The following is a 22612-nucleotide window of genomic DNA, read 5'->3' as shown; positions in this document are numbered from 1 at the left end:
AAATAAGAAATGTATACTAAGAGATTAGATTTTCAGACAGGACTGATGGGAGTCAGAAAAAATTGAACAGGATGTAAAAATATGTTTAATTACTGTTGAAAACAGTATGTTAAAAAAACTAATAATAATAAATAATAAAAAACAATAAAATAATAAATAATAAAAAACTAATATGCATATATAGACAAGGAGACGGCAAAGTGGAAATGAGTTTGCCAACAGCAGTTCCGAAGGGTGGCAGGTAATGCTATGCCCATGCGAAGGCAATAAACTCCACTCAATGCAAATTAAAAAAAAAAGCGCATTTTCCCACCCACCCCTCTCTAATTGGGGGTTGACCCAAACCTAGCAGACCTGAGAAACTTGATGGGGGCAACTTCTCTCCCCCTCCCCCCCTCCCCAAACACCCTTCCCTCTCCAAATGGGGCTCAGCCCTACATCTCTTTCAAGAAAACCGCCCAGCCCCGATGGGAAAATCCTGAATGGGGAAAAGGGGGCGGAGGCGTCGTTCTTGCATATTCATGAGCAGGGGGCGGGGCCAGGGCAGGAGGGGCGGGGCCAGTGCAATAAATAGGATCCCTCCCTCTCCTCCTGCCTCTTTTCCTTTGCACCAGAGGAGGAGGCGCTCAGAGCATCCTTGCAAAAGAGGACAGCTTAGTTTTTGCGCCTGCATCTCTCTCTCTCTCCTCTCCTGCTTCCTTCTCCCTGGGCATCCTTGTTTTGGGGGGAGACCTGTGAAGACCCAGCCCCCTATTTCCTCCCTCTGCCCCTTGCCAGGATCTGACCCCCCCACTTTGAAGCCACCATGGCCGTCGAGAAGGAGAAGAAGACCTGCGGGCAAGTGATGACGGAATGGAAGGAATTTATCTGGAACCCGCGCACGCATCAGTTTATGGGGCGCACCGGGAGCAGCTGGGGTGAGCCTGTCTTGTCTGGGGTTTTTTTTGGGGGGGGGGCGCACGGAGGCAGGGAGTGGGGGGGGGGGGCTGATCCTGCATCTTGAGGCTGCCCGCCGCCTCCTCCTCCCCCAGGGCAGGATTTAATGACAAGATAGTTCAAGGACTCCTAGCCAAGGGAGATTATTTAAAGGGGGAGATTAGTGGAGATGGGGGGGGGTGGAGAGAGAACAGGGCCACGAAAGGGATTATTTTAGGGATGGGGGGCGACTATAAGAGCCAAAAGCAAAGCTTTGGCTGAAAATCGGGGTCCCCTTTCTTGGAAAAGAGATTCTGAATATTCTCATTTCCCCCCCCTTATTTTGTTTCTTTAATAAAAGGGGGCATCGCCCAGTGAGATTTTTCTAACCTTGGTTTTTGAAAGAGGGGGGTGCTTTGGGGAGGGTTATGTAAGGGGGAGTTTTGTGATGGGGGGCGGGCTTTCTGGAGGGGGGAAATGGGAAATTTCTTTAATAGATCTCAGAGTCCTTTGGGGGGGGGACTAGAAGAAAAAGAGGGGGTTGTGATGCGATCCTGGAAGGGGGGGGCATGCAGATATGGCGGACTTCTGGAGTGCCCCCCCAAGGGAAACTGCAGATCTTGAGTAAATAGGAAATGCAAGGGGAAAATTGGGTTTCATGTGGATTTTGTTTGGGGAGGGTGGTTAATATGGAAAGGGCCACTATGAGAAATTTCAGGGGGTTATTTAGGTTTCTACGTTAAAAAAATATCTATATATGTTATAGATTAGTATTTAGGGTGGAAGAAAAGCAGGGAGACTGGAATTAAAACAGGGCCCCACTTCTAAAATAATTCTCAATTTTTGAATTTGAAGGAGGGGGGTGAGATGATCTAAGTCCTTGAATAGCAGCCAAGGCTGTACCCCAAAAAGGAAAGGGGGGAAACACATTGGGTTATTTACACCCTGGGCATAGCACCCCCCCAAAAAAAAAACCCCATCGCCACCCAGGCCATGAAGTGAAATTTGAAGATGGATAAAACTGGATTTCCCCTGGGACCCTGTTCTGCATTTGTGGGGTAGAATGGAAATGGATCTCGCCTTTGCAATGTTCTAGAAGGCAGGTTGATAAACAGGGGAGGGGGGGTGTATCTGGTTTTTGGTCAAAGATTGACCTCAACCCCCCCCCCAAAAAAAACACACACACACACACAAACAAACATAACCTACAAAATGGAGAGATACGAGACTATTAGACATACACCGGACATGAATGCAGGTGCAGAAGAGAATTAATGTTGGGGATCTCGCTGCAGTCTTTGTGAATTGGGAGGGGGGACAGCACCCCTTGGAGAAAGCAGATTGGGGGGGGGAAATGTGTGTGTGTGTGTGTATTTGACAGAGCTAAAAGACCCCCAGTTTGAAAAGAGAACAGAGCGTGGAGGCTGCCCAGGAAACAAAATCATTATATGCTTTGAAGAAAAAATTTTGGGGGGAGCATTTGCTGTGTTTGGGGTGGGGGGGGGAGAAAAAGTGGGGTGCCTAGGGAGTCACTGCATCCCTGAAGATTGGGGGGGGCGATCATTTGCTCAGGATGAGAGGCGATATTAAATGTGTGTAGAAAATGTGGCAGTAATGACAGAGTGGAATAGGCCTGGAAAATATATATATTTTTGTGGGGGGGGCCTTATAGTCCCAGCGATCAGGTGCTGTATAGGGTCTGTGCCCCCCCAAAAGGGGCAGAGATTGTATGGGGCTTTCTGTTTCCTGATGCTCTTGTTTTTGGGGGGGGGTTGACGGTGGGCTCTCTCCTCCCCCACCCCCAATTTTTGATATCGATTGATGCAGGGAAGGAAGGGTGTTGTAGGCAACAGCAGAGGCCAGAGCAGCAGGAAAAGTAGGTCATTATTTTCCTTCTGTGGAGTTGGCTTGCGAGGCCCCCTCTCTTCCCCCCCCCCACCGCCTGCCCAGTCTGTCAACAAGCTCGCCCCCCCCCCAGTCTCCTGGCACCAGAGAGGAGGGGGCTTCGCCACAGCCTCTGTCGCTTTGTCCTGCTTCGAAAAATAATCAGGCTTGCAAAACGTTGATTAAAATGCCCCCCCCCTTGGCAAAATGCTGGTTTGCTGGCAAACCTTTGCTTGCTTCCCATCCTCTCTGTGTTGCGCCCCCCCCTCCATAAAAACTAGATGCATACCTAGATCTGCTTTGAGCAATAAACCCTCCCTTCCAATGGTGACCCCCTTGATCTGGGAGACAGTTGATTTATAGATCTCTCTATCTCCCTGCCCCCCCCCCCCCAGCAAGCTGACATTATGAGATTTCTTCTTAAAACCACCCGTGTAAATGTGGCCTGGCCTTTCTAGATCTCCCAATTCTTGAATTCTCCCCTTTCCAGATTTTCTACCCCCCCAAGTCTGTGTACCTCTTGATTCCCCCCCCCCCCATTTTACCCACCTTACTGGCACCCCCAAGTCGCCTTGTTTTGGGGTGAAAGGGATTGCAACAATATGTAGATGGCTGGGAAGCGAGCTGGTGGTTCAGACTGGGAATGGGGCAGCTGAATAATTTCTGGAGGGTGAGAGGGAAGAAAATTTGGTGTTGTGGGGGGGTTGGAGAAGGAGTTGCCTCCCCCATTTGACAGAAGGTCCAACCTTTGGGTCTGTCGCATTGCAACTCCTGAGGAACCTGGCAAGCTCTTCTTCTCCCTTGGAAACCTTGTTTGCCTGTGGGAAAATTCCTTTCCCCAAAGCTTGCAACCTCTCTGTCAGGCTCTGGCCCCCTCCTTGCAACCCCCCCCCCACAAATCTGCCCCCCCTCCCTCCCTGCTTTTGTCAAATCCCACAAGCCTCGCACTCTCCTAAACTCGAATCTCTTGCAGTTTTCCTGGCCAGAAAATTGCAGCATCTGGTTCAACAGCAGCCTTTTTCCTGCTCCGGTTTTTTTGGGGGGGGGTCATCCCCTTTGATTGTGAACCAAAGCTGCGTTGATAATCTGGTTCCCCCTTCCCCCCCTCCACCCCCACCAATTTATTGCAATTTACGACTCTCTGCTTTTGTGCGCTCTGGAGACCCGGCGACGTGCGGAGCGGTTTTGGGGGAACAAGAAGACTGCCCCCCCGAATCCTGGCTTGCATTTCACTGCAGAAAGCTGATGGCACCTCACCCCCACTGCAGTAGCTGATCCTGATCCGGCGTGCGGGGGGAGGAAGGAAACCAGGCCAAGATCTGACAGCACTTTTTTTGTGGAGGGGGGGGTTCCATCTTGGCTCGGCTCGGGGTTCAGTTGCCGTTGGCACTGCGGAGCGAAGACGTTGGCAAGCGGTGTGGAGAAGAGAGAGTTGGCGCAGCCTTTCGCCCTAATACAGTTGGCAGAGGAGACATTGCTGCCTCGATTTCTCCATGGGGCAAAAGGCGGTCTTGTGGGGGGGGGGCGCACCATTCTCAAGCATTTTAGCAGCAGGTGAAAGGATGCAAGCTTTGCTTGCGGGGTTTATTCTAGGGGAGAGAAACAGTTGTCTCAGTAATAAGGTGAGGGTTCAGGAACCTCATCAGTCACTGATATGCCCCCCATGCCATGTCTGGGGGGGGAATGGTACCCAATGGTGCCAGGAAGTGGAGGAAACAGCAGCAGGAAGATGGGTTTTGGTGCAGAATGCAGGCAGTCAATATTGGAGACCCCTTATTACTGGGGTTTTCCTTAGGCAAAAGAGCAGGGATGGGTGAGCCTGAAAGAGTTATGGGGTCTTCTCTAGGGTGGAAATGAGGCCTGATATTTCAGCATTGGGTGAGGGAGAGAGAGACCCGCACAACAAGCAATGGGTGCTCAGGATTTTAAGCTGAGATGTCTAGTTGTGGGTGTTTTGGGGGGTGAAAAGGATCTCGGGGGGGACGGTAGGAGGCCTGATCTGAGGGCTGGACATTTCTGGAACGAGAAGAAGGGCAGTGGGGGCTGGTGGCAGGATTTGGCCAAGCAGGGGGAAGCCAGGAGGGGAGACAGGACAAAGCAGGCGCTTAAATCTCTAGCAAAGAGAGAGGGAACGTGAAGGAAGGGGGTAAAAGGGGGCAGCTTTTACATTGGGTGGCTGCCTGGAAAAAAACTGGATAATTTAGAGGGCGGAGGAAGAGACTGTGGATTCTTCGAGGGAGTGAAAAACCCCATCATTTTTGTAATCTAATTGTAATTTTGTAATCTCATTTCTGCTTGTGGGGAATATACAGGAGTTTATTTATTTTTTTGAGGGGGTGGGAGTTTTTGGGTGGCAGGCAAAGCCAAACGCCGAAAGGAGGAGCAGACACATTTCTCACAAAAACGGCCAGGAGTGTGGCTTCCACGTTCTGCCTTATATCCTGGGTTCTATAAATGCATTTTTTAAAAAATCTAAAGGCTGGGAATCTGGGGGTTGTGTGTGTTTTTTGGGGGGACGGGCGGAATGCCCCCTTGCTCCCCCTCTGTGGATGCCCATATTTCTTTTGCTATAAATGCCTGTGTGTTTTGGAGAGAGAGCAAGAACTCCAGACACAGCAAACAGGATTATCTCCTGTCTGTCAGCTCAGCTTTGGCCTTGCAAAGCCCAGAGGTTCTGGGGTTAATGTCTTGCAAGCTGCAGGTTTTCCAGCTTTGCTGTTTGTCTCTGTGTGTCATTGGAGAGGGTGCTTCAGAAATGCACTTTATTACTTATTTATTGCACTGGCATCCCAACTCTCCTTTTTTTTTCTTCCTCCGGAGAGCTCATCGATTTTCCCCTATCCTCATTCAATTCCACAACATCCCTGCCAGGTAGGCTGGGCCCAGAACGACAGTGACTGGCCCAAGGTGCCTGAGCAGGGAGAGGATTTAAACCCTGCTCTTGCGTAGTCCGACTCTCTAACCACTACACCGCACTACTTGGTGCCTGTGGAGGTGATGGGATATCCAATTCCAGGCTTGACTCTTGAATAACTTTAAGCATTGGCTAACACCCTGGGACGCGGGCTTGCCGATCAGAAGGTCGGCGGTTCGAATCCTCGCGACGGGGTGAGCTCCCGTTGCTCGGTCCCTGCTCCTGCCAACCTAGCAGTTCGAAAGCACCTCAAAGTGCAAGTAGATAAATAGGTACCGCTCTGGTGGGAAGGTAAACGGCGTTTCCGTGCGCTGCTCTGGTTCGCCAGACGCGGCTTAGTCCTGCTGGCCACATGACCCGGAAGCTGTACGCCGGCTCCCTCGGCCAGTAAAGCGAGATGAGTCGGCCACAACTGGACCTAATGGTCAGGGGTCCCTTTACTTTGCTAACACCCTGGATGTGAGCTTTGCTCTGCCTTGTCTCTGTGCGTTGGAAAAACGCTGCAGGATTTGTGCGAGGGTGACCCCTAGACCCCGCTGCCAGGAGCTGCTTATTTTAACACTCAGCTGGGGGGCAGGTTGTGCTGTGGGTTCCTGGGGGGGCAGCTGGATAAAAATTTGCCCTGAGATTTGCTGAGTTTGTTTCTTTGAATTGCCTGGCGAATTTCAAACATACAGGGATGTATTTTAAACAAACCATTGGGCAGCTCTGATATTATCCTAATTGTCTCCATACTTTCATACACAAGTTTGAGGCTCCTGCACACAAACACACAATGTTTCTGTCCCTCCCAGCCTCTGTTTACTTTCTGACTTGTGCCAAATTGTGTCTCTTGCCTTTGGCCCGAGATGGTTCCTTCTGATAGCCTACTTATTCCAGCTGTGTGGCCTACATTAAATGAAGGTGTTGCAACCTAGATCTGGGATTCTTGTGGGTCAGATTCTCTCGCTGGGTGGAGTCTCTAGCTAGTCACTTCCTCTTGGCCTCAGTTCCCCGATCTGTGAAATGGCACCAGCGACCCACTTCAGTAAATTACACAGTAAACGGAGAGCTCCGCTGACCTGAACTCAGAGTCATCTTTGGGATTAATACAACTGCTTATTTCCACAAAGGCACCTGTGCTCGGACGTCTTAGGAGACCTAGGTGTAAACTTTGAGTAAATCCTGTGCAATTCTAGAGAACGGCTTGGATCCCACCAGGCTTTATATGTCAGGCCGAAGGCTTGAGTTTGCAAGCCCATGGCCTGGACTCTGGGCTTTTTTCCTTCGCTGACTGTTTTGGGAGACTCTCCTTGTCTTAAATAATGAGATAAGGAATAGTTGGAGGTTAATAATAAATAAAAACCCCCTGATCATTGGCTCCTGGGGGATTAAAAAAAACAACAACCCGGTTACTTTAATGTTCCACCATGTTGTCAGCAATATTTTTGCTTTCCGTATTCTGAGTCAAATTACAAATTAGCAGACTGGCTGTAAAGTTGACCATCTTTTGCACTTTCCGGGGGCTTCCAACTGATTATGAATATCCCCCCCTTCCTCCATGCATCCCCTTTTGAAGCGCCCCCCCCCAAGTTGTTGGCCATCTTGTGGCAGGGAGTTGCATAGTTCAGCTATGCACCGAGAGATTCAGGGCCCTGCCCATTGCGAACTCCTTGTGCCTCTTCGAATTTGAGTGGTTCTCCCCCCACAGCTCCTGCCGCCCCACACTTTCTCCTCCCTAAAGTGGAGGAACCCCAAAGATTTGAAAAACCGAATAGCATCGCACTGGGAATCTGCGGATTTAGGGAGGTGAAAGTGCAGGGAAGCAGGAGGGAGGAGAACGAGGGTGAATTAAAGGAAACACAGATGGGTTCATAATCTACATTAAGCAGAAAGGTACCACTGAGGGAGAGCAACTGGGGCCGTAGTACAGGCTTCCTCCAACTCAGCCCTCCAGATGTTTTGAGACTACAATTCCCATCATCCCTGACCAGTGGTCTTGCTAGCTAGGGATCATGGGAAACATCTGGAGGGCTGAGTTTGAGGAAGGTAGGTTTGCCTAGCAGTAGAGGAGAGAGCCATTTGGAGAGCAGAGGAGGAAGATGATATTAGGGGCCGGTCTGCTTTGGCCGGCGCTGGGACTTTTCAACGAAAAATATACCGTATTTACTCGAATCTGGGATTTAGAAACGGAGGTCAGGGACCTGGGGAGCATTCAAAACGTGCCTGGCACATTTTGCCATCGGCCACGTATGACCAAATTAATATCTTCATTTTTGGAGTTTCAGGCAGGGAGGGTATCTCCTAGCCGGATTGGGGGATTATCGTAGAACTGGGATCCCTGAGGGTCATCTAGCCCAACATGGTAAAGGAGTGTTAAAACATGCTAAAGGGGTATCAAAGATTTGGGGTGGTTCGGAGTTCAGTCCAGGCCCCCCCTTTTAATTCCCTGGCCCTAAAGCCAGCCTGCCATGGATAGCCCAGCTGCCCTCTTGCTGAACTTTGTGGGATATCTAGCGACTGTGCTGAAGGGGGGGTGCATCTCGGGTTTCCTTCGCTTCGTCAATCATCTAATTAAATTGGCACAACGCCCTAGCGAGGCAGGCAGGTGCTGCAGAGGAAAATTTCGGGATGGGCCAAAGACGTTACGGTTTCGTAGGCGTTTCAAAGGCAGGGCAGACATAAGGCGGTAGCAATTTGCAGGCTTTCTGGAGCGACCTTTGTCGAACCCGCGCTCCTTTTGGGCTGTGACACAGGTGTGCTGGCCGCGGCTGATGGGAGTTGTAGTCCGAAATCGCCCTGTTTAGCTGGGGGCTGGTGGGAGTCGTAGTTGGGGATAGAAATGAGCTAGGCATGTTTTGCGACTGGCGCCGGTCCAATTGCTGACCACTTGGCGACTGCAAAATGTCTTTTAGAGGAGGATTTGAAATATTTCACTTGAAGTTGTTTTTTTCCCTATTTTATTAAATGTTACAAAAAAATGAATAGAAAAAATAGAAACAATACATAACCATACATAAAAACATTTCATCTACACAGTTTTCCAGAATGCAGACTAGAAAAGAAAGACAAAAGATAAAAGAAAGAAACAAGGGGGGAGGGAATGCTTTTCATAATCGACTTCATATGAAGTTGTTTTAATCCGGATTGTGTTATGTGACGTTTTTGTGTGTTGTAAACCGTTTTGAGACTTGTTCTTTAAAATATAAAGCAGTATAGAAATGAAATATAATAATAATAATAAATATTCCTTGAGATAACTAGCTGTGGCAACCGAAACCTAGCTTTAAGGTTTGTGATTAGCCTATATACCTGAGTTTCTAACGCTGTCATGGTCCAAAATGGCAGCTCTGGGTGGAGGCTGGTGAGTCCCAATAGCCCTGGAGGGCGCTAGGTTGGCAAAGGCTGTTCTGCAATGTTCATTTTCAGGCCTGTCTAAGAACAGCATCCCCTCTGGCAGAGGGGAGCATGAGGTGGGGATCTGATAAGAAAACAGAATGGGGGCCAATCCTAATGGCTGCAGTTTTTGGACCTCACTGCCTGACTTTCTTTCCTCAATTTAATCTAATTTTTTTCCTGCCCCATCTGCAGCTCTGATCCTGCTGTTCTACCTCGTCTTCTACGGCTTCCTCACAGCCCTCTTCACCCTCACGATGTGGGTGATGCTGCAGACGGTGGACCAGTTCAACCCCAAATACCAGGACCGCCTCTCCATCCCAGGTGAGACCTTGGCTTCCAACCTTGCATGCAGATCGCGCGCAAAGTCCCCGCAGGCAGAAAGCAGGTGCAACAAGGAGGTCCAGCCTGGCGTTCTCCCTGAGGTGTTAGCTTTCTGCTTGAAGGGTGGTTTTCCATAGCTGTCAACTTACAGATTTGAAAATAAGGGACCAGCAGCCTCGAAAATAAGGGATCAGCAGCCAAAATAAGGGATCAACAATTACTTTGATAAAATAAATATTTTGTTGCGTGCAAATGGCTTTAGATACCTATTAGGTCCATAAATTACCATAGAGCATATATTCAACACAAAAAAACAGCGACAATTTGTTGTTGACAAAGCACAGCTGGACATAGAAAGGGCCCCATTACCTTCAGTAGCTTAATTGCTCTGATGGTGTTTCCTGCTTGGCAGGGGGTTGGACTCGATGGCCCTTGTGGTCTCTTCCAACTCTATGATTCTATGATTTAAGGGACATCATCAATAAGGGACAGCAGCGGGACATGGCGCTGGGATAAGGGACTGTCCCGCCAAATAAGGGACGCTTGACAGCTATGTGGCTTTCCCATAAGTGGTGCTGTGTGGGGAGGGGCATGTTTAAATGGTTTTGCATGAGGCACTGGTGTCTAAAGAAGTGACTGGCCTTCGAAGAATCGTAGAGTTGGAAGGGACCCCTGCGATCATCTAGTCCAACCCGCTGCAAAGCAGGAATCTCAGCTTAAGCACCCATGGCAGATGGCCAGCCAGCTTGCACTAGGAACTGCACTGATGTGCAGAATCTGGCTAGGGTCGTTCATTGAACTCTGGACATGCTCAGAGACGTGGGTGTTCTCAGGGGAAATGTCCCCCTGCCGCCCCACAGTACCGCCTAAATAGAAAAGAAGGCTAGCACTTCGGACTTGAAAGCTGGTTTTGAAAGTCGCTCCCTCTTGCATGGAGCCCTGCGAGGGGAGGTTGAAGCTGTTAAACGGGCTATTCTTGGCACACTCACAAACTACAACCCCCAGGATCCTTTGGGGCAAGCCCTGGCCGTGTACAGGAATGTGTAAACCCAGTGTGGATATGCCCAGCTGCTTGCTAAACTGGCTTAAATTAGGAGCTCCCCACTGGTCTTTGTCACAGATGAGGGGCTTGCTGGGGCCATCTAGTCTGACCCAGGATTTTGCCCACCGGACAGGAGTTGTAGTCGAGAACACCACGAGGTGGCCTAGTAGACCACAGCTGGCTGGAAGAGGAGCCCCCCTGGTGCTGGCAGCACTTTTTCCAGCCTTTGCCTCCTTGCCAAATAGCCAGTTTCTCCAAGGAGAGAACTAATAATAATAATAATAATTTTTTATTTATACCCCACCCTTCCCGGTTCAGAAAACCAGGCTCAGGGCGGCTAACAACAAATTTAAAACCCTTAATTGATGCAACAAAAACAGCATAAAATACAGTATAAAACGTGAATAACAATAAATTCAGAATTCAAAAATCAGTTTAGGGGGGAAATCCATCCAATAAACATTAGATGATCACCAGGGCTAGCTGGCTAAGTTAGTCGTATTTGGGCCAGCGAGGAGACCAGGGGAGAATTAGCTGTGGGATCCCAGAGCGGGTAATCTTCATAAAAAGGGGAGGGGGAGGGAAGGAAGGGGAATAAAAGATCAGGCTAAGTTCAAATTGAAAGCCAGGTGGAGTAGCTCTGTCTTACAGGCCCTGCGGAAGGAAGTTAAATCCTGTAGGGCCCTAGTCTCATGGGACAGAGCATTCCACCAGGTCGGAGCCATCACTGAGAAGGCCCTGGCCCTGGGGGGGAGGATAATCTGACTTCCTTAGGGCCCGGTACCTCTAAACTATGATTATTCATGGACCTTAAGGTCCTCTGCGGGGCATACCAGGCAAGTTTCTGGTCCTCAGGGAGGAGTGTGGGCAGGCGGAGCTCTGAAATTCAACCGTTTCTCTTTTTCTTTTTCTCCCTCCTTGCCTCGCAGGCGTGATGATTCGCCCCAAGACAGACGCTCTGGACATCACTTACAACATGAGCCAAACTGAATCCTGGGAGGAATATGTGAGGATGCTAAATAAGTTTTTGGAGGGTAAGTAAAATGGGGGAAGAGGCAACACCTTTCTCATCCCCCCCCCCGGCCTTTCTGCCTAATGATGCTAATTAACCACTTAATTAGGGAAGGAACGGCTGCACACCCCCTTTTCCCAAGCTTCTGCAACATTCCCTTTCTCATCGCCGGATGTTGTTGGACTACAACTTCCATCATCCAGGGTCCTGGGAAGGAATGGATGATGGGAGTTGTAGTCCAACACCACCCGGGAACCCAAGTTTCAGAGGGGCTGGGGAAAGCGTGCGCAGCTGAGGCCCCCTAGAGGTGGCAGGTGTGAAAAACGAGCTGGGTGCATTCACCAGTGGAACTCCTTGCTGGGTGAAACTCCACGATGTCCTTTAAGCCAGGTTGCATAGATCTATATAATCACCTGCCTTCGGTTTCCTCCAAGGGGCTTTCCACTCTCTTATAAAATCAGAGGTAATTTAAAATATACCGGAATCCTTTGCGAATTGTTAATTGGAGACAGGGGTGTCTGCCTGGCGCTATGTGGCGAAGAGGCGGCAGAACCAGAGAGTGGATTTGCAAAGATCTGAGCAGTGCAGGAAACTGCCCTGGACTCCAAGACAGTGTCCATCTAGGCCAGTGCTGTCTACACTGACTGCCAGCAGCTTTCCAGGTTTCAGACGTGATACGAAACAATAAAACAGCCGCATAGAACAAGTGCATTCGCAAGTAGATTAAAATAGCAAAATCCATGTAAAAGGCTATCTTATTATCAAGTCTAGTTCCAGATTTGCCAGGCATGTCTTGGAAATGACGGTTCCTCTGTATATCTAATAAAAAAATGCCAAATCTTATTAAAAGGTGTCTGGAGGATGCTGCCCTTGTCGAAATCTCAAATTGTGTGTCATTTTCTCCATTAGATCTGTATGCCAGAGCAATTCAAGGATAATACTAACCTCCTCTGGAGGGTCATTTTCAGGATTATAGCTGCATAATTTAGACGTGTGTGTGTGCTGCTTTTTAAAAAGGGTCTCGCTATAAAAACGCAGTGCGCTTTTTGGAGCTGGCGCTTCAGGCTTATTTATTTAGCCTTTTTTGATCTGTGCTTCAGTAGACACCTGGACTGTCGATTCCCACTTGTTAGTGGATTGAGAACGACTTCAAAGACACGGTTTCTGCACCACAAGTAGCCCCCACCAAACCTCGTTAAGATTGAACCTGGGCTATTTGATCTGTCCCATCATGGTTTTTAAATTTTGTTTTATTCCGCGTACGGTGGTGCAGCTGCAGCCCTTCCAGATGATGTTTTCTGGCCAGCCTTTATTTATTTTCTTCTCCCCATTTTTTATGTGGGGAGATGTGGAGGCAGCTGGCCCTGTCTTGGATGTGTTTTTAAAAGGGGGTTGGAGGGGAAATATTAAATAAATACAAAAGCAACAACGGCCTACCTTTGCGCTGATAAAATGAAAATTCTGGGAACTGTAGTTTACCCCTCAGAGAACTACATTTCCCAGCACCATCGGTAAACTGCATCTCCCAGGATTGGGGGGCTTTGGGTATATGAGCTTTAAAAGAAGCTTGGGCCTGCCGCTCAGCTCTTGGCCTAACCTCACAGGGTTGTTGTGAAGCATAAAACAGGGCCCTTGGAGGAAAAGTGAGATCAAATGTAAAAATAAACAAAACGGGTTTTTTAAAGTACCCTCGCTCGGCTGTTGCGCCAGAATTGTCTTCTGTGGAGTCTCGAAAGGGTCTTTCCCTTTGAAATCTATGAAAAAGGATATAATGCAAAGCTGTGTGATAAAACCATGGCTATATAAACAGTATAATGAGAACGATTGGAAGTTTTAAGCATAAGTTTTTATTTGACGGATATGCTTTGGTATAAATTTTTGGCTTTTTCTTTTTATCTTTTTGTCTTGATTTTTCTTTCTCTATTTCTCTCTTTTATATTTACCTTCGTTGTAAATTATCTGTATCTGTATTTTAAACTAATAAAGATTTACCATGAAAAAACATAATCAAAAGGGTCTTTCCCTACCCTGGAGCTCCCTGGGAACTGGGTCAAGGAGATGTTCTGTTGCTGAGCTACGTTTTCCTCCTGCTGCATCGCCGGGGGTTGGACTAGATGACCCCTGGGGTTCCCTTTTGAACTCTACGATTCCTCCTTCTCTTCTAGCTTATGACAACGCCAAGCAAGTGGCCAGCAACCGGGACTGTATCCCGGGGCAGTACAATGAGCAGGTGGACAATGGGGTGTTGAATTACCCGAAGACGGCATGCCAGTTCAACCGCACCATGTTGGGCGACTGCTCGGGCCTCAATGACACCACTTACGGGTACCGGGACGGACGCCCCTGTATCCTCGTCAAGATGAACCGGGTAAGAAGCCCTGGCTCCTCTCTGTCAGCTGAGGGTCTGTTCAGTCTGCACAAGGGAATAATAACAATTTATAATAATTTATTGGGACGTGGGTGGCGCTGTGGGTTAAACCACAGAGCCTAGGGCTTGCCGATCAGAAGGTTGGCGGTTCGAATCCCCGCGACGCGGTGAGCTCCCGTTGCTCGGTCCCTGCTCCTGCCCACCTAGCAGTTTGAAAGCACGTCAAAGTGCAAGTAGATAAATAGGTAGCGCTCCGGTGGGAAGGTAAACGGCGCTTCCGTGCGCTGCTCTGGTTCGCCAGAAGCGGCTTAGTCATGCTGGCCACATGACCCGGAAGCTGTACGCCGGCTCCCTCTGCCAATAAAGCGAGATGAGCGCCGCAACCCCAGAGTCGGTCACGACTGGACCTAATGGTCAGGGGTCCCTTTACCTTTACCTTATAATAATTTATTACCTATAACCCGCCGATCTGGCCGGGCCTCCCCAGCCGTTCTGGGCAGCTCCCAGCAGAAGATTAAAAACGCGATAAAAGACTTGAGTTTTTCATTATTTCCTCCTGCTCCCCGCGGGCAGGCCTGAACCAATGGATCCAAATGGCAAGAAAGGAGAACTAAATATCTGGGAGACAGTGGAACGGACTCCCTCGGAACGGGGCAGCCCAGGCAAGATTTGAGAATTGCAAGCCCTCTATCCCCACATCCGAGGATTAGAAGGATAGGTCGCAGGAGCACAGAAAAACCTCCGGCTGCCTAACCTTTCCTTCTGCGGAGATGGGAGGAGTTCTGTTGCCGATTCTGTTGAATTGCAGCCTTCGCCGACCTGGTGGTTTTGAACTATAACTCCCATGGGAGTTGTAGCACGGAACCACCGGACGGCACCAAGTCGGTGAAGGCAGGTGTTTTGAAAGCAGAAGCATCAGTGGGGCAAATTCCACCCCGTCTTTTTGCAGATGGTGGTGTCATCATCGTCCCCCGCCCAGCTCCCTTCGTTTTTTGTGGGGTGGGGAGGACAGAGTGAGAGCCACTTGGAGGTCCTGAACCCTTTTCTACCCCCCATTTTGTCTCTCGGCAGGTCATCAAGTTCTACGCGGGAGACGGCAAGCCCATCAACGTCTCTTGCCTGGCAAAGGTAAAAGCCTCTGATCTGCCACTGCTCTGCTGGTTTTTGTCTCTCTCTCCTCCTTCTCTTCTTCCTTGATTTTTTCTTTCTTGTTCTTTCTCATTCCATTTCATTAACGCTCCACTTTCCCCTCTCCTCCTCCTCCTTGTCTCTTTCAAAAAAATAAATTATTCTGTGCATTCAGAGACCCCGGTCTAAGCACGAGGTAAGGTCTTGCCAAAGCATTAGAAGATAAATCTAGAACCGTATAGGCAGATGTCCTTTAGTGGATCCTAGAACTCAACAGCTTTTGCTTTCTGCTCTTCCTGCAACGCTTCGGGATATAGGGGTAGAGAACCCATATAGGGGGCCGATCGCCTCTGGCCCACAAAAGTAGCCTTGCCCTTTAGAAGAAACCAGCAGTCCACATTCCCGGCTAGATTCCCAGTCGCTGCCTTTTGCGCAAAACACTTTGTGCTTGGAAGAAGTCGCTCCAAACCTTCCTGTCCCGCAGTACCTTGCTGGAAGTTTCAGGCTGGGTCAAAGGAAGAACTTCTTTATGCAGAGCGGAGTTAACCTGTGGAACTCTGTGCCACTGGATGGCACAGGGATGGCTGCCAAATTGGATGGCTTTCAAAGAGGATCAGGCAAATTCCTGGAAGAGGAGAGGGCTATGGGTGGCTCCCAGCCGAGGTGGCGATGTTCTCCCATCACAATCAGAGGCAGCAAGGCTTCTGAATACCAGTTGCTGGAAAACGCAGAGGGGAGGGGGTGATCTTGCGTTCGAATCCTGCTTCCAGGCATCCCCTAATGGGCATCTAGGTGGCCACTGTGAGAACAGGGTAATGGACTACATGGGCCACAGGCCTGATCCAGCAATTTTGTCTTATATCCCCCAACTCAAACTTCTCCGTCAGAATCTGAATATCCCACAAAAGTATTAACTTCTAAGGAGGGGGAGACATTCTCCCCTGGCGCTAGCTATGAATATTGTAGAATTCTGTTGGGGGTCCCCCCCTTTTTCATATTTAGCAGGGGTAATTCCATATTGGCTGGGATTTTTTTTTGAAAATTTCTCCAAGCACACTTCACAGCCTCCAGTGAAAATAATACTAAGAAAAATAATTGTAATCATAATAATTTCTTGTACCCTGCCCGTGCGACTGGGTTCCCCCAGCCGCTCTACTTTGTTAGGGCTGGGGGGGTTATTTAAAAATGTTGATTTGTTAGCCTCTAAATTCATTGAACATTGCTACGTAGGGGTCACAAAATCACGTGTAAACATTTCTCCAGGTCGGTTCCATCATTTGGTATCCCGATAGACATCTGGATAGCTAGCCTACCAAGGGATGGCTCAAAAAACCCCACCACAGCGATATTTAACAGCTTTGACGATGCATTTAAATACTGCTTGTCATGAAGTTAAGAACATGGGGAACTTCCTTGTTAAGTTCATGAGCATGAGTCCATCTGGTTCAGTGCTGGCAGCGGCCCCCCTGAGGTTTCAGAAAAGGGCCCTTCCCCCAGCTTTACCTGCAGATCCTGTCGGAAATCAAATTCGGGACCTTTTGTATGCAAAGTAGATTCTCTCCCACTCAGCCACTTCACTTCCTTTACCTCTTGCCTCCTGCAGTAGTTTTTCCCTTTGTGAGTAATCGAGGCAGCGCATACCCTTCTGAAAAACCAGTTCAAACTCTTGCGCCAAGGGATGTTGAAATTTGCGGCGCCTTCATGTTAAGCAATGTCGAACGGTTTCCTTGTTTTTGCAATACGAGGAAGAGGCGGAGAGGTAGTCCGGGCTCTGAGTACCTTCTCCTTTTCCCTGTCAAATCATGGCTCAGCCCCAAGCGCCCAGCTTCTGAGATTTGTCACCAGATTTGCATTCAGGTTCATCTTCACAGCCTCTTGTTGAATTTTTGAAAGCTGGAGCTTCCAGATGTCTTTGGTTTGAGTGTACAATTCAGATTACCGGATGGTGCTAGATCACAGTATTTTTTCTAAAACACACCCACCGTTTTGCTGATTTTTCAAAAAGAGAAGAAATTTACACCAACAATATCATTTAATTTCCCTCTTACTCCCCTCCCACATTCCCTAACAATATTTGAAGTTGTCCCCTCATCGTAAGGTAATACAGTGGTACCTCCGGTTGAGAACGGGATCCGTTCCGGAGGCCCGTTTGCGACATGAAAAGAGTGCAACCTGAAGCACCGTATCTGCACAGGTGCGCAGTGCGATTTGGCGCTTACGCGCAAAGCGTAATTTAGCACTTGTGCGCATGCGCGAGCGGCAAAACCCAGAAGTAACCCTTTCCGGTACTTCTGGGTCGCCGCGGGACGTAACCTGAAAGCACGTAACATGAGGTATGACTGTACAGAGATAGTGTAAGAAAAGGATCACAGTCGTGTAAAATACAGTCTTGATAGCCCTTGGTTTTGTTTGTTCCTCTTACGTTTTTTGTAAAAATGGCTGTCTCCCTCCTCTGTTCATTTAGCCTTTCCTTTGTTCACTTTAATTTCTTCTTTGTCTCTCCACGCGTTCACTCTGTCTTCTTCTTCTACGTTTCTGTCTTCAGAAGAAAAAAAACCCTAAGGAAGATCTCATAGTAAGGACAACGCTGGATGCGGTTTGGGAAAAGCGGGGCCAGGGGGGGGTGGCGGCCTTGGAGGCTGTGTCTTAGTGGGAGGGGAGATTTTTGATAATTGAATGCACATAGCGGATGGCAGAAGAGTTGAATGAGGCAGCAAGCGAGCACTGGGAGTGGGGGGCAAAATCACCTTTGGCGTAGCCAGCCAATAGGAAAGGGAGATATCACAGTTAGTGAAAGTGAGTTTGGAATAGTGAGCATTAAGGTGAATGGGGGTGGCATGTTGCTAGCCGCATGTCAGGGAGGGGGGGGAAGGGATAAAATATGTTTTGACACCCGTCTTTTCTCCTCCCACAGAAAGAGGAGGATGCCCAGAAACTGGGGGAGATAGCAATGTTCCCTCCCAATGGAAACATTGACCTAATGTACTTTCCTTATTACGGCAAAAAAATCCATGTAAGTATTGCACACTCCCCAAGCCCTTTGTTTCCTCCTCTTCAACCCAAAAGTGTTTTTCTTGGGGCCATCTTTTGCTAAAGGTAAAGGACTCCTGATAGTTAATTCCAGTTGCAAACGACTGGGGCTGCGGCGCTTATCTCGCTTTACTGGCCGAGGGAGCCGGCATTTGTCCGCAGACAGTTTTTCCAGGTCATGTGGCCAGCATGACTAAGCTGCTTCTGGCCAAACCAGAGCAATGCACGGAAACGCTGTTTACCTTCCCGCTGAAGCGGTACCTATTTATCTACTTGCACTGGTGTGCTTTCGAACTGCTAGGTTGGCAGGAGCAGGGACCAAGCAATGGGAGCTCACCCCATCGCGGGGATTCGAACCACCGACCTTCTGATCAGCAAGCCCTAGGCTCAGTGGTTTAGACCACAGCCACCTGCGTCCTGCCATCTTTTGCTAGAAGGATGTACAAAGATTGGGCGGGATAAGAAAGGTGTTTTGCAGGCTTGGACTAAACATTTATTGTTCCAAAGTAGAAAGTGGAAAAGCATTAAACCCCAAAATAAGAAGCACTCCAAGTATTCGGCCATCATATTCAACAGTCTGTTTGCAATATTATATTTCAGATGGACTGTCGCATATTGCGTTGTTTATTTCTATAGTCCTACATACCATTTTGACTCAGTTGCTCCAGCTCACGTTGTTATGGGATGTATGATTTCCATTGTATATTTTGCCGTTCCTGTGGCCCGTAAACCGCTTTGTAAATAGCGGTATAGAAAGGCTGTGTAAAAATTAAAAACGAAATGGGAGCAAAGTTAAAGTGCTAAAGCATGGGTAGGCAAACTATCCAGCCCAATTGTCTTCTAAATCCGGCCCGCAGCGTGTTTTTACATGAGTAGAATGTGTCCTTTTATTTAAAATGCATCTCTGGGTTATTTGTGGGGCATAGGAATTCGTTCTTTTTTTCTCTCCAAAATATAGTCTGGCCCCCCACAAAGTCTGAAGGGCAGTGGACCAGCCCCCTGATGAAAAAGTTTGCTGACCCCTGTGCTAAAGTCTCTCCAGTGTTTAGCAGCTAGGCAAGAAATAAAAATCGATATGAATTCAGTTTTTTTAAAAAAATCGGTTTGTGGTTTAGCAAGCTAGGGGTTTTTTGGCACTGAAATTTTTGGTAGATTTGGAAGCCGCTCGCGAGTCGGACCTCTTAACTTTTGCAAGGACATTTCGGGCTGCCGCTTTAATCCGAGCGCAAACGCTGCCTTAGTGTTTTCGGAGGAAGAACGAGAGATTTGGGGGGGTGCGAGACGAGATCCGTGGGTTGGTTCCCCGGCTGATTTTTTGCCCCTCGGTCTCCCCCACTTCCGCAGGTGAACTACACGCAGCCCGTCGTGGCCGTCAAATTCCTCAACCTGACGTTCAACTACGACCACCACATTGAGTGCAGGGTCAACGCCGCCAACGTCAACACGAACGACGAGCGGGACAAATTTGCCGGCCGCGTGGCTTTCAAGATTCGGGTCAACAAAGAATGATAGTCCCCCCAAAAATCCTCGCTCCGTCCTCCCCTCCGCCCCATCCCCTTGCACCCAAGCACCCTAAAAAAAGAAAGGAAGCTAACTTTTTTCTTCCATGCTCAGAACAAGGTGGCGCATTGATGTTGAAGGAGGAGCAAGGTGGTTGTGGGGTGCAGGGGGACACCCCACTTCTGCACATCCTTAACCGTTGCTGTTAGACAATCCCCGAACCCCGAAATCGACGGCTTTGCTTCTTCCACCTGCACCCCTTCATCTGGCCCGCATTTGCCCCCTTTACCTCTCTCGAAATATTTGGGAATGCTGCTTTTGGCTCGTTCTAACGACATTTTTTCTCCCCCTTCTCGCCCCACATATGTGGGGAGCTCAGAGGCTGTGATCCCCCCCCAAGCCCAGGTCCCACGAATCTCCCCACCACCACCACCACCCCTTTCCCATCCCGGAGATATTTCCTAATATAATAATAAATGTATATAGATATTTTTTATATATATTAAAAATTAAGGTACTGCTGAGTCCTCCGTATTTTCATCCTTTTCCAGAGCTCTTTTCCTTCCCCCTCCTCTCACCCTCGCCATCTTTTCTACCAGTTTCGCTCCTGCCACGAAACCCTTGTTATGAAAATGGCTTTGGGGGGGCTCCTTGGCCCTATGGGGGTTAGCGGTGGGCCATCTTGGTTCCTAATATGGGGGGAATTGCTGTGGTTTGGGGCCTCCGACTGTTGACCGTTGGGAAGCCATTTTGTCTCGGCCGCTCCGGAAGCTTCCGGCTGCCGTGACCGCACGAAAGAACGTCAAAATATGCGTTAAACGTGGTTTTTTATTGAGGGTGTGTGTTGCTGCGCTCTCTAAACACACTTAACGAAGGATTAAACCCAATTATTCCCTCAGAGTGTTGGCCACCGAGCGAAATGGCTGCACTCTCTCGGTTCTGCATGATGGACAAAATGGCCGCCGCTCTGTTTTTGGATGGCAGCCATTTTGCTGCTGGCCGGTCCTCTCAGTTAAATCAGTAAACCCTTCTTCCTTGTTTTAAGAAAGCGCAGAATCTGTGGCAACCGTCCAAAACGGCTTCAGGGATTGAAGCGTCCCCGTTCTCCCCCCTTACTACTTTTGACTTCTGTGTGGCAATAGCTTGCCATCTCTCTTGACTTGCAAGTAGCTTTTTCTTTAAAAAAAATGGCAGACAAAAGGCTTCTTTTGGGCATGGCGGCTGTTCTGATTCCCTCACAGAGGAAACGGTCGCGGCGGCTGTGAAAAACGCAGCTTGTCAGTCTTAATTGTCTCACCCTGCCATCCCTCTTTTATTCCCTCTCTCTCTCTCTTCTAAATAGGATCTGCTCTGACCCTGTTCGTCCTTTAGTGTACAGTTGTTTTAATCTGTTATAATAGTGGCACACATTGCACTAAGATGATGATAGAAAATAAATTTAAAAAACGAAACAAAACCACTGGTTCTGCCATAGTTGAGGGGGAAATATTGACTGAACCCAATAATGCCTCTTTAGTCACTTTAATTAACCGATGGAGTTTTTTTTATTTTATTTTTGTTTTCTCTTAGATTCTCGCTTGCCTCATCTCTCACTTCCCGTTTAATATTTGTCGGAAGAACAGAAGCGTTGTTTTAAAACGAAAGCGAACTTTTAATTTTTGGCAATGGGTCTTTTTTTTTTTTAAAAAAAAAAGAAACCTCCCTTGCTTCTTGTTTTTCAATAGTTATTAAATTCCACCCCTTTCACCTCTTTTAAGGCTTGCATCGAAGTCGATTATTACGTGTATGAATGGAAGACATAACTTAAAAATTCTTTGGCTTTTTAACTCTCTTATTTTTATCTTTGTTTTTATTTGCAGAATTATTTAATTGCCTGTATCAGATTTACTGTAAAGATGAGAAATAAATAAATGAATAAAAACTTTAAAAACTTTGGTTGCCTTTTGGGTCGGAGTTTTTGACCGTGCGTTTAGATACGTTGAACGTTATACATCAAACGGAGCTGTGGGGAGCATTTTTCCCTGCTCCCTAGAGCGAAGGAAAATTATCTTTTTTTCTCAGGGGTTGCTATTATTTTGCATTTACGCAGCTCACAAAGTGCATATATTCCTCCCTTCCTCTCCATTTAGCCTAACAACAGCCCTGCGAGGTCGGTTCGGCCGGGAGGAGGAGCGAATTGGCTCCCCAAGGTCATGGAATGAGTTCTATGGCCAAGTATGTTACAGGATTTGAACTCGGGTCTCTCCAGGGTCCTAGCCTGACACTCCAGCCGCCAAACATCACCTTGCCTCACCTTCCAAGTTGCCCATCCATAGTTGGCAGCAAACTCTGCAGGTCCAAAATGCATTAACCCCCCAATGAGGCCGAGATGCATTTTGCGCTTTTAATTAAAGCACAGCCTTTTCTTCCTAAATGTGCATCTGTCCTTAGAAATTAGCATATGCGCAGCTCCATATTTTGGCCTTTTCCTGGCCACGAAATTAAAAGATGCCTGCTTCTTGGGAGAAAATGGCAATCCTAGACAGCATCTTTAAAATGATGCATTGATTTTTCTCTTTTTTTGGGTGAAAAATCAGACTGGAATCCAGAACATTGCATTGTAGCAGACTGGACTAGAGCTGTAATTCTATGAAATAAAGGCAGCCCTTTTGAATGGGGGGCATTGAGGGGGGGCAAGCAAGAAAAGAGAGGGTCCTTTTTCATTGAACGCGTAGCTTTTTAAAAATTTGGCTGAGTTGAAGCCAGGAGTGGCACAATAAATAGCCCCTGGTAATTTGGGGCTGCCCTTCGAGGGATGGGCATCTCATGCCCTAAATCACTTGGCACGTCATGGGGGGGGGGAGATGTTGGCAGAGGCACCCTCGTTCCCTCCGAGCCAGAATGAATGGCTTTCATTAAGGCCTTGCCTATAGCACTTTTTCTTTTCTTTTCTTTTCAGTGAGCTGACAGGGAGAGGAGGAAAGGGAGGGGGCCATTGGCCGCCTTTCTTGGGCTCCATGATCACTGCAAATGGTGACAGCAGTCACAAAATTTAAAGATGCCTGCTTCTTGGGAGAGAAGCAATGACAAACCTAGACAGCATCTTAAAAAGCAGAGACATCACCTTGCCGACAAAGGTCC

The 22612-nt window shown here is 48.3% G+C and overlaps 1 protein-coding gene across 1 annotated transcript; it reads left to right on the top strand.

Annotated features, from left to right (window-relative positions):
• Window positions 1–605: 605 nt before the first annotated feature.
• Window positions 606–21425, top strand: ATP1B2 (ATPase Na+/K+ transporting subunit beta 2). The gene is made up of 7 exons (XM_083581186.1): window positions 606–917; window positions 9284–9412; window positions 11384–11488; window positions 13632–13834; window positions 14906–14962; window positions 17877–17975; window positions 19337–21425. The coding sequence occupies exons 1-7, from the start codon at window positions 806–808 to the stop codon at window positions 19499–19501; spliced, it is 870 nt and encodes a 289-aa protein (XP_083437312.1). The 5' UTR covers window positions 606–805; the 3' UTR covers window positions 19502–21425.
• The last annotated feature ends 1187 nt before the right edge of the window (window positions 21426–22612 follow it).

The sequence above is a fragment of the Podarcis filfolensis genome (assembly GCF_964270895.1).
Source record: "Podarcis filfolensis genome assembly, chromosome: 13".
Taxonomy (NCBI): domain Eukaryota; kingdom Metazoa; phylum Chordata; class Lepidosauria; order Squamata; family Lacertidae; genus Podarcis; species Podarcis filfolensis.
This window is presented reverse-complemented; position numbering and strand designations above follow the sequence as displayed.

Coding starts and splice junctions, on each gene's coding strand:
- ATP1B2 (XM_083581186.1), top strand. CDS start 806: ATGGCCGTCGAGAAGGAGAAGAAGACCTGCGGGCAAGTGATGACGGAA. Junction 9,413..11,383: donor GGACCGCCTCTCCATCCCAG/GTGAGACCTTGG, acceptor CTTGCCTCGCAG/GCGTGATGATTCGCCCCAAG. Junction 14,963..17,876: donor ACGTCTCTTGCCTGGCAAAG/GTAAAAGCCTCT, acceptor CTCCTCCCACAG/AAAGAGGAGGATGCCCAGAA.